The sequence below is a fragment of the Rhinolophus hipposideros genome, assembly GCF_964194185.1.
Source record: "Rhinolophus hipposideros genome assembly, chromosome: 26".
NCBI classification, from domain to species: Eukaryota; Metazoa; Chordata; class Mammalia; order Chiroptera; family Rhinolophidae; genus Rhinolophus; species Rhinolophus hipposideros.
In genome coordinates this window covers 2,403,554-2,415,577 of record NC_138072.1, presented here as the reverse complement: position 1 = coordinate 2,415,577, position 12,024 = coordinate 2,403,554, and the positions used below count along the sequence as shown (strand labels likewise).

At 38.5% G+C, this 12,024-nt stretch overlaps 1 protein-coding gene across 5 annotated transcripts in view; it reads left to right on the top strand.

Moving 5' to 3' along the window:
• The window catches only part of PTPRC (protein tyrosine phosphatase receptor type C), a 96,992-nt gene that overhangs the window by 41,067 nt on the left and 43,901 nt on the right, over positions 1–12,024 (top strand). For 3 of the 5 annotated variants that reach the window (XM_081039336.1, XM_081039335.1, XM_081039337.1), the window contains exon 3: positions 6,594–6,614. In XM_081039336.1, coding sequence (XP_080895462.1) covers positions 6,594–6,614 — 21 coding nt within the window. Of the gene's footprint in view, positions 1–6,593; positions 6,615–10,093; positions 10,292–12,024 lie in introns of all 5 variants that reach the window. The other 2 variants (XM_081039333.1, XM_081039334.1) reach the window with 1 other exon arrangement.

Here is a 12,024-nt window from a genome sequence, read left to right as displayed (position 1 = left end):
GTATCCATAACTGAAACAAATCAGAACCACAGGGTATGTCCGGGGGCACTTGGGGATTCCATAACTATGTCTGCGGTATGTCCATGGAAAAGCGCGTTGTTTGTGCAAACAACTTTCAGGGAGATTTGGGGTTAAAGGAAGCCACATAAATTTCTTTTTGTAACACACTCTATAATTCTCTCTGAGGGGCTTGTGGCATGATATACTTCTGAAACAAATTGGACTACAGGACATTTTAAAACCTGCGAATCTAAATCAAAGACCTCGGATAGGGCAATGTTCAACAGGAAGTGGTCATCTAGTTATTTTTATTTTCCTCATGACGTACAGATAAATATTTTAAGATAGAAAATAAGGCAAAGTCCTCAAGCGTTTGTAGATAGATGGTCATCTTGCCTCTGGTAATGTTTTTGTTGTTATTGGCTTACTTAATCAACGTGGCTGAAATTGATAATGTTATGTTTTAAACCAAATGTAAATGATATAGAAATGCACGCTTATAGATTTAGGGGGTATGTGTGTATGTGTGCACACCCATGCCCACCCAGGTGAACAGGAATGCTTGTGAGGTCACACATGACAATGTTGGAGCAACAGCTACGTATGATTGCCATATTTAAAAACAAATCCCTTGATTTTTTTCAATCCCAGGGCTTAGTGCATCTGCCCGTTTTATCCTCAGTTTTGCATACTAATACCTTTTTTATTTATATTTCCATTCAGATGCGTGCTTATGTAGTGAAAGTTTAAATAGCACTCTAAAGTCTATAGTTAAGACCAGTTCTTTACCTCCATCCTTCTCCCCATCCTCAATTCCTGCTTTCCAGAAGCAAACACAGACACTTCAAGCTGTTTCGCCCTCTTTCAATGGTATTTCCTGTGATACCACTTTCTTTTCCCCAAAGGTTTTAGCCAGTGTCTATTCACCCCCCGTCTTGATCTTGCAACGTTGCTTTTTCGAAGCCTTGTTCTCTGTTCATGGCTGCAATGTTGTCCCATTTCTGAGAACGTGAGTTGCAGTTTTGCCGTTGGTTCCGGAGTTTCTTCTATTCCTGTGTTTTCTGTTCATCTCGAGTCTCCCTTCTGTTTCTCTTAGTCTCTGTCTTGTCAGAGGCCTTAGGCTAGTGTTTCTTGAATGTCCATTAGTATTTAAGAGTGAGGCTCCCCCCCAAAGGTGTGCTGAACTTCTGTGGCCACTGGTGGAGCTTATAAATCCTGGGCCTCACTACGGTACATGAAATCAGAAAGGCATTTAAGCTCACTGAGGTTTAGTTCCTTATCTATCAAAGGAACTACATATCAATGGATTAAATTCCTATATTTCTATACAAGTTAGAAATCTCTGAAATTATCCTTTGATGGTAAGCAGCAACTATTTGATTCATGGGATTCCAGACCTCATAGCAATATAACCAACATTTTAACATAAAAAGCATAAGGAAATTATTATTCGACAGACTCTGCTTCACCTCTCCCACATCCTACACGTGTGACCGTGTGCAATTTACTAAATTCCTGTAAGTCTCAGTTTCATTCCCTAGAAAATGGGAAGAATAATTGGTAACTCATTAGCTTGCTGGGATGATTAAGTACAAAAACATAGGTAGAGATTTGCATAGTGTCTGATAAACAATAACGTTTTAGTAACGGTTGCCATCATTTTTATCATTATTCTATTTACTGGTAAGCTAAGGGACAGAAGGAAAGACTATTTTCTATGGCTCTCTGAAATCCAGATAATAATCTCGTTTGCCACTTGCACACAGTGCTTCTTCCATAAATATTTTCTAATTTGATATGATTTGTTGCACTTGCTGTCTGTGGGTCATCCATCAGTTTACAGAGTAAGTGAAGGTGAATCCCTCTGTTTTACGTATGTGTTGTATTATTATCATGCCTTACTAAGCAAGGAGAGCCACGCATGTCTGTTTTACTGGCCCTGTTTTGTCTTAATTTGCTTTTTCCTTTATGTTTATGGAGGGCAGGTTTGTGTTGTCAACCTTCAGAGGATGTCACCGTTCATCGTATGGCAAAGAGAACAGCTCTTTGTTTCATGTATTCCGTGTCACCCTCTGTCCTTGTACTTCTCTTAGATTGGTCGAACCAGACAGATTGAAGTCCCCTTGGCAATAGCATCCCATTTCTTTCTTGGGAGCTGGGATGGCAATGGGTGGCAGGTAAAGCCCACGTGCGTCTTTTGAAATGTCATTTTCATTCAACCGATTCCTAGTTTTTGCTGAAACCTCTGATCGGTCTCTTAGGAGTATGACTCAAGGTAACTGAATTGTGATCACTTAAACATTTTGAGTTGTAAAAGAAACATATTGGCAAAGGTAAATTCAGCAGCAATACATGTGTGAGAACAGCACAGCTTTGAAGATCAAGTGCTCTGTTATCTCCATTTTCATCTGTTTCAGGTATCTAGTCCGTTCCATTGGTGAATTCTGAGCAGGACCTTGCCAGGAAAAGAGCGCTGGTGAATGATTTACAGATTTTTGGTGCCACCTACTGGAATATTTCTAAATATTCCTTTGTCTAAAGGAAAACCCAAGCACTTAACGTTAAAAAAAAAAAAAAGAGAGAGAGTAGCACTTTACAGGAAGAGTAAAGTCAAAGGATAACATGTAAAAACACTGAGTATATTACCGTCCTCTAGTTTATTATATTTATTTGATATGTTTATAGAATGGAAGACAGAGCTCAATGCAGTTCATACTTTTAGAAATACAGATGCCTTCTCTTTATTGTCAGACACCTGTACATGTGTCCCCTTCATGCCCACGGCTATTTCACGTGGTTCTTGACCTGTTTTCCACACCCAGCATTGTTCATATATAATGTTTACACATATTGCAGTGCTATTGATATCAATGCAATCTCCCACTCTTCTGTTGGACGCCACTACTGATATGTGGTTGCTTCCAAGCCATCCGTGAAGTCGGGGGTCTGCAAACGACTGACATTAGTTCCCCTGCTTGACACTGGCCAGGCCGATGGTGCTGTGACAAGCACTGCAGCTCCATGGGTGGCTCAGGACATACCTACATGCTCCTACAACCAATCTCGTTGGCTTTTATTGTTCAGATCAAGATTCCGCCCAGTCTTTTCCACCTACAATCTCAGTAATGTTCTGAGAACATGTGTGCCCATGAACTGCAACAGACATTTGAAGTCATTGTTCACAGACTTTAGGAAGAATCACAAAATGTGACAAGGGGCAGTGACAGATGACTGCAGACATTTGGTAGTATAGTCTCCTCTAAATACTTACGTGACTTCATCTGTCCTCCGCTTTACCTCCTGTGGAAGACAGATTCCATGGAAGCACTTATTAGTGTACTGCTTCCAGTTAGGTCAAAGTTATCGATGGTTTTGGGGGGGATCAGATCCTTTAGATATTACGTTGTTAACTAGGCTCTTTCATGTAGGCTGCCTTTATATGTCTTTCTACTTTGAGATTTACAGTTAAATTTTTTGATATTTAAACAACTAATTAAAAATTCTTAAATTCATGTAATCTAATGGATATGGCTCATTGAAATTAAAGTGTCATTTCAAGTGGCATTGCTGCAATATCTACATATTTTCTTAAAGACATTAGCTCAAATTAGGGAGTGGTTTGCATTTCTGAAATTTGAAAATGCTTTTATGAGGTGTTTTGAGGACCTAAATAATTTTCATGTGATTTATCATGTTGACTGCAAGTGTTACAGAGACTGAGAAGCTGCTGACAGGGGTTTTGTGACCATGAGAATCGACAATTTAAGTTTTATACTGAGTCTGAACTGTGATGCTGATGGTTTGGAATTTTCTTTCAAAAAGAAAAAGGCTGTGTGTGTGTGTGTGTGTGTGAGAGAGAGAGAGAGAGAGAGAGAGAGAGAGAGAGAGAGAGAGAGAGAGAGGTGATGTACTCTATAAAGAAAATGAAATAGAATACAAGATAAGCTGCAGTGCTCTACTATAGCCTAACACTCACTCAGAGGAGAAATTTAGGATCAGAGTCTGAGATAAACGGGTGTAAAAGAAAATGCATGTTCAATTTGAGAAGCCCTGATGGGCCATAAGCATGAACACAGAAGGCTCTGCGTTCTATCTTTAGATATTATGTCATTTTCCATGGGTGCCAAATTCTGTTGCACTAAACATGAAAGGATTTGGAGAAATGTTGGCCATGGGGCCACGATTAGACCAGAAATATATAGCTATAGATGGAGAAATAGATACAGCTGTAGATATGGGTATAGAGAGACAAAGATATAGGTATATAGATAGGTTATTCTGTTCCCAAGCTCCAGAAGCTTCTTCACAGCTAAACAAGAGGTCTGTGAGTTGTACTATTTTTGTTTGATGTCACTGTAGTTTGGTTGACTTTCCTGTCAAAATCATATTCTGTAGTAAATTAAATTGACACCTCTCTGGATTTTCTCCAATATTCATCTGTGTGTATATATATATATATATATATATATATATATATATATATATATATATATATATACACACACACACACACACACACACACACACACTCACACACACACATACATGTATATAATTTAATCTGACTATCTGTATTTAGGGTCAAGTTTAGTTTAGCTAGTCATGTACTCTGTAGTCCAGTTCTGATTAAGATGTTCTTTTACTCAGCTTGTGAGCTCTTAATAAACACCAGCCTCTATGGAACCTGAAACACTGGCTGAAAGAATTCCCACGTGGAGAGGTCCAATAGAGACCAAGGGCAGTGAGGACGGGTTAATGAGGAAAGCAGGGTGTCAGGGTTCACAGTGTGACCTGCAGAGTCAGACAAACTCGGGGTCAAGCCCAGGCAAGCAGGCACCAGCCTTGTGAACTTAGCCAGAAACTCGACTTCTCTAAGCCCCTGAGGGGTGCTGGCATGCTGAAGAGAGACAATGCAAGCAAAGTGCTTAGGGTGACACCGGGGAAACACTCCGTAAATATTAACAGTTAATAATGAAATATCCTCTCTGAATTATTCTTTAAAAAAAAAAAAAGAGACATCTCTAGCAATTGTCTTCTCCATTTTGGTAATTTACCTTGCCCTCCTTTTGAAAACTCGTGAAAATAGCTATCTGTCATGTATTTGCTTTTTTTTTTTTTTTAAAAAAAAAAGCATTGCTTTCAAACCACCTGGAATTAAATTCGTGTCTCTGAGGCAGGTAATCTGTGTGGGCTGATGAGTAGTCTACGGATTGAAATGTTTCTGGTATGTCTACGGCAGTATTCATAGTTCTCATGCTCAAAAAGAAATAACTTCCTTTTTGTTCCAGCATTCTTTTTCTTATTTCTGTAATAAATATGTGACAAATTTGAATTCCCTTTTGTAAAATGCTCTATATCATTTGTGCTACATATTTTGGTGACAACAAGCTAATAAATCAGAACCCCAGAGTATAACGGTCTGTGGAATTAGTGATGGGGCTTGTAGGGGTTGCACTAAGATTCTTCTTTTCTCTCTCTCAGCTAATCTATTAGATTTCTCCTCTCTATGCGTTGATCCGATGGTTTCCATCACTCCCAGGAAAAGCTCAATCTCCTTCTCGCGGCCAACAAGGCTTGCCCTTGGCTCTTCCCCCAAAACTGTTGTCCTCAGAGCTCTTGGATCTCTCCCCTGCATTCACTCTTGCTCAAAATCATTCAACAATTACGTATTGTTGCAGAGAAGCGGCAGCTGCTTCTCTTCCTTCTTTCCAGCTCAGATGGAAGACATTTTTATTGTTAGTTGGAATCAGGTACCTGTGTGACCTAAATGTCTCTGCTAACCCTGGAGGTATACGCATATCTTATGGATTGTAAGCTTTTCCAGGAGGAAGTGCCGTGCCCTTATCAATTCGAACGTAGAACCTAATAGCAAAACAATACCTATTTCTTAAACCTAACTGAATCAATTAAGTTGTTAGAAGTTCCAGGAAATTAGGTGTTTATATTGAGAAGGAGCATGTCAAAATAGTTTTAGATATTTAAAAGCTTATATATTTCTCTGATAAATGTGTGTTATATAAAATGTGTTCACACACACACACCAACTTAAATATTTTGAATGTGGCACCATGCTAAATTCTTTACAAACAGTTACTATGGGGGTGATTTTTTTCCTTTCACTTAAAACACAAGAGCTGTTAGTTATTTTTATACTAATATTGTTTTTCTTATTACTTCTCTTGCAAATCAGCACACTTTTAAGATCGTATTTTATACCTAGAACATAGCATAATGTCTAGCACTTAGTAGGTTCTCAACAGATAATCATTGTCTAAATAAATAATGCATTTGGGAAAAACTTTCCAAAACATTTTCCAAAGTCTTTTGCAAGCTTGAAACTAATTCTAATAGCTCTCTTTATTCTATTCATTTTTTTTTTTAACCTGAGAATTCAAAAACTAATAGCACAAGTTTTGACACACTTGGGCTTTGCAAATATGACGTCAAGAAAAGGAATATAGTTTCATCGGGGTAAAAGGCACTGAAAATTGTCATTTTGTGAATGTCAACATAGACATGATGTGTATTTATATTTACACATGTTTGTAGGAAATTCGAAACTTTCTAAGAGATGTCTGTTTTTCTTTTTGCAGGAAATATCTCAACTTCTACTGGTAAGAATTAATATTTGCATTTTATTTATTTGATTTTTTGTTGCAAAGTTTATATCTTTGATGTTGACAGACTTTTCTGTTAGTGTCTAGTGAAATCGTTTTGTAAGAATAAACTTTGTCATCATGAATGGTTCTTCACATTCTCTTGTTCTTAGAAGTCCTGGTCTTAAGACACAAAGTTTGGTAACTACCTGAACATATTATTATTCGTATCTGTGTTATTATGTATAAATTATAGTTTTTCTTAAAAGTTGACAGTAAATCACATGGCAGGATTCCAATCTCTAAATTTTAACACTACAAATAAATCCATTCAAGTTAGATTAGAAAACTTGATAGTTAAAAAAAGCATGTTAAGGAATTACGTAAGAAATTAGAGAGAATTGTAAACATAATTATGTACGTACATGTGTATATACATATATATTCCTTCAAGAGAAAGGCTTTGAGACTATTAAAATATTTTGTAATAATTGCTTTCAAATTCCACTATCACAACTATATTCACAGTCTTAACAAGTATCCTAGTCCTGAGGTAAGTTTAAACAATGAAAATGCTAAAAATAAATTCATACATATTATATGCAAAATAAGAGAGAAAATTAGGTTGCATTTGGTTAAAAATTAATGACATCACTTACATGTTATTGTTATTAAAAATGCATGTTATTACATGTTATTGTTATTGAAACTTCCTGATTAATCACACGGTTGACAGTACATATTAAGAAGGTAAGTAAAGCCGTTAAGCAATGCTGATTTAGTACTTACAGTCACTGTTCTAAGGAGGCACGTTGGAAATGCTCTGAGAATTGGGTTATTGAAGGGGTCACTTTTGTCATTAAAGGAAAATCCATCCCAAATTATGGTCACAAAGAACTCGGCAGACAGTAACAGCATACTCCTGGATCTGCATAAGAAGCGGATTCTCTTATGTTTTTAAGAAGATTTACCATTGGAATGTTATAGTTTTATAGTATGGCAGGGAGGTTTTAGAAATCTGTGAGCGTCGTCACTGCACAGGAGACTGGGACTGGTTTGTGCCATTTGCACCCAGGCAGCTTAGCACCCTCACCTCTTCCAGAGGGGTGAGTCCACTGGCTATTTTTGCAGGAAGGTGGATGAGAATGGGATGGGTTGGGGAGTGGGTGTTGAAAATGGGAGATGACAGGTCACCTCCTTGAGTTTCCATTATGTCTGCGCTGGACTCTGTGATAACAAGCCTCCGAACGATAAAATTGGTTTGTTAAAATCATGACCCAAAATGAAAGAGAAGAGTCTCTCCCACATGTTGCCAACAGAATATAATCAGTGGAAAGCAGCACTGTCCCCAAAGCAAGGGTACAGGGATAATATGGCATTGGCAGTGGGAACCTATTTTCTAACCCTGAATTAAAGTCTTACTGATGGAAGCTGGGGATGGACACTGAGCGTAAGACGTGTTGCAAGGGTACCAAGGCTTCTAGGTAGCCTGGCTTCCTCCACGCAGGACTGCATTTGCTTGGCTACAAGGGCATCTTTAGGAAGGGTACTGATCAAACTAGGATAGTACTAGTGTGTGGGGGAATAGGAGTGATTTTCCTTCTAGTTTCTTTGTAATTCAAATCTAACAAAAGAGTGGGAGTGACTGATGGAGGGAGAATGTCCCAACCTTTCTCTCAAAAGTATAGGGATCACAGGAACCCCGCCAACAGGAAAGATACTTTCATCTGAAACAACAAACAAATCATTTGTTAAAGTCTATAATGATGAAAGTGAGTCAGTGGTATTACACAGGATTTTAAGGACCTCCCTCCCTGCCTCTCTTTCTTTCCCTCTCTCTCTCTTTCTTCCTTCCGTCTTTTCCCCACCCTTCGCCCTTCCTTCTAAACAGAACAAGTGAAAGAATCCTAAAGTTAGATTTAGGATTTTATACTGAAGACAAGCTACTCACCTATTAGTTGGATATGTTGGTACGTAATAGTGGGTGAAAGTTTATTAGTAAAATCATTTATTTGTGAGTTGTTGGGTTGTGAAGTTTTAGGGATTGAACATTTTCTTTGGGAAATCGTCCATATAATAGCCGTACTACCACTGGATTTCTGTAATCCCAGAATAGTTCTGCCACTATTGTGTGTACACTGGCGTTGGGGCACTTCAATTAGTTCAGAAGGTTTTTGTCTGGATTTAGTAAAAATTGATTTCACTATATCTTCGACATTAATGAAAGAAGCTAAGCCTTCTTTGTGTCCTTCCCATTTCTATCTCCTTAATTCTCTATTCAGTAACCGCTCCGTTTCAGGTCCTAATTCTTTCCAGTCTTATCACTTTTACTCCTTTTTTCTTGTTTCTCCCATTCTCTCCTTTTTCCCATATTTGTGCCGTTCCCTCTTCCCCAATCTCGTTGAACAGAATCATTAAAATACTTGGGGGATAGAACTCAATTTGTGTTAATCAAATGTTGAAAAATAAATTTTGCTATTCATAAAAGTAGACACAGATTACAAACAGAAAACTTAGAAAAAATACACTTCTACAATCCCAAGATCAACAGATCACAATGTGCTTTTTGTCTTTTAAAAACAATTTTGGTGTATTTTCCCATTTCTTTTATAAAGAAGTACACTTGCTAAGAGAGCTCACACACATACAAAATCGAAGGCCTTTAATACATAGTGTTAATTTGCCCCACAGGAAGTTTTTACATTTGTAGGTTCATATGAGCTGGGCAGGATCCTGTTTCAACACTGTCTTATCACATTTATCTTTTTTCTAAAGAATTGAAACTGCAGAAAATGTTATTTCAACATGTCCATTGTACTTCCTTTGTTACCATAAAGTTGAAAGTATTTTCATAGACTTGGGTCACTTGTGCAGCTGTTTGTGAATTTTGTTTCCCAGTCTTTCACCCAGACTTTGCTTTTTCTGAATTTGATTTTTTAAAAATTCATGTGTACCTAGAGCTTTGGTCGTTTATGTTTTTCTCCTGGAACCCTAGTCCCCCTAACAATCCCCTTCCAACTTTATCATCCTCTATTGTTTTCTTCATGGGTAAATCTTTTACAGTTTCTTTTAATCATCTTTCGGCACTTTGCTTCATCCTTCCAACCCAACTGCTTTGCAGAGGCGAGAACCCAGAGACTGAATTCTGAGAGAGGCAAGGAAAAGCCGCTCTCCACTCCGTTTGCCCAGTTTTAGCTTCCGCCACTGCCCTGCAGCTGGATTTCTATCTACATCCTCATGCTATATCTACACGCCTGTACGCAGGTCTGAGTGCATACATGTCTGTGTAGATGTGTATGTATTTACCAATATATACACACCGTATGCACAAGTACACCATGTATAGCATCTGTGGGGTGTGTGTATGCACATGTATATGGATATTAGATGCACACCGCAGTGACTGGGAAGTTAATAATACACTCAGGGAGTATGCGTTTCAGGATATGGTTCACATATTTATTTTCTCCTTCTTCCATCTCCCATGAATGTCACAGGAATGGACGCGCCACAAAAGTCCACTGCTTGGCCTCTGAGTAGCCCCTTACCTGCTCTCACCACTCCACTCTCACCCGCAAGCACCTCTGAACGAGAAAGTAACTCCTCAGAGACCACCCCACGTCTTGGGCGAGGCAGTCCTACCATGGAAGTGGCCCCCAACTCTTTGGGAAATGCTAGTCGTCCTGACATCAAAGGTCGGCGCAGAGTGTCATCTGAAATGGGTTTAGGGAAACTTGTCTTCTTTTTTTTTCTTTTGGAATTCTGAAGTTATCAGAACAGTTGTACCTTATGTGTTCAGTTTCTATGTATGTGATTTTATGAAAGTGTATAAAACGTGGGACATCTAGGGGTTTGTATAATATTGGCTGACTAATGAATGCATGTTATTGGCGGGGAGCGGAGGGAAGGAAGCCCCCTGAGTAAAATCAGGGGAACTTTTTCTGGTGTCCACATGCTGCCCTGTCCCCAGCCCTGCTCACCTCAGTTTTGTGCAGCTCAGAGAGGTCAGAACCCTATCTCAGGGCTTTGTCAGTCTTGCCCTCCCAACCTGGACCTCCAGAGCAGAGCCTCTCTTTATTCAATTACAGATTCTCAAAATCAGGAAATGATTGGAGATAGTCAGTTTATTTTTTTGGAAAATCACACTGAGAATTAATACTCCAGCTTTGCCATTTGGATTTCTTCCAGGGACATCTGCATTATTTAAAGAAAAAATAAGTAATCCAGGTTGTGAGTCCTCAAGGTGGGATGTCAGGTCACGTGGCCATGTCCATAGCAAAATCTCAGAGCGGCGTGGGAGGTGTTTTTGCCAGCACAAACCTAATGCTCCCCAGAATCCTGACAACCAGTCATTCGCTTGTCCTATGGTTAACGTCAGGTGGGCCAGTGTATTCCGGATGTAAATAGAATGACAGAAGTGATATGCGTGTCTTTTCTGAACTGCTGTGCTTGTTTCCATTTTTCTGGGCCAACAGGTCTACAGACACTCTGATCAAAGAGGCAAAGCCCGTGTTTAGCAATGCCGTTAACTTTAGTCTGAAAAAACAAACACGTGTAACACCACCCCAGAAATTTTGTGTACAATGGAAAGAGAGGCTTAAAATGGAATGGATGAGAAATAAGAATAAATAATTTAAAAATACTAACTTGCTCTGGCACAGTAAGGCTGACAGAAAAATTGGTTTGGAAAGTTTCTTAGGCTTTCAACTAAAAGAACACATTTTCTTTTCTGGACGAGGACCTTGCTATCAGGTGATCGTTCAATTGTCTACTGGGATCAACTCTGTATGTGCTATTTAATTTATGTTTGCCACTGATTTATGTTGTGGAATGCAATCACATTTGTCTTGCTTACTGATATACGTAGAGAAAAAATAATCCCTTACATCCGTTTTCCAACAGTGTCTTACACAGCTTTCCAAAATTGTTCTTGTTTTGAAAATAATTGCAATCAATATCCACATGCATAACATTAAATTTAACTATGTAATATCATTTTTATAAAAATAGTTTATGCATGTTCAAAACATCAGTATAGAAGTATACATGTGTGTGTATACACACATATACTATATATATTCTTTACACACACATGCACCTGCAGGCAAATGCTTTGTCCCCAGATCCTGCTCCTTAAGGACACATTTTCAGGGGTGATGTGCCCTCCAGGCTTTGGGTCCAGGATCTGTGAAGGTCTGTGTGCGCGTGTGTAGCTGTTTCCACCATCTTTTTTGACACTCAATCTCTTAAAACTGTGTTAGTAGGTAATTAAAAATATTTTTTGTAATTTCCATTTTTCACATTTTTCATAATAATGCACATCCTTGCATATACGTTTTGGCCATTGTGCTTATTAGACGTATGTCTGTTACATCTCTTGTCGATTTTTCTATTTTTTCCTTTCTCTGTGATTTATCAGAGACCCCAT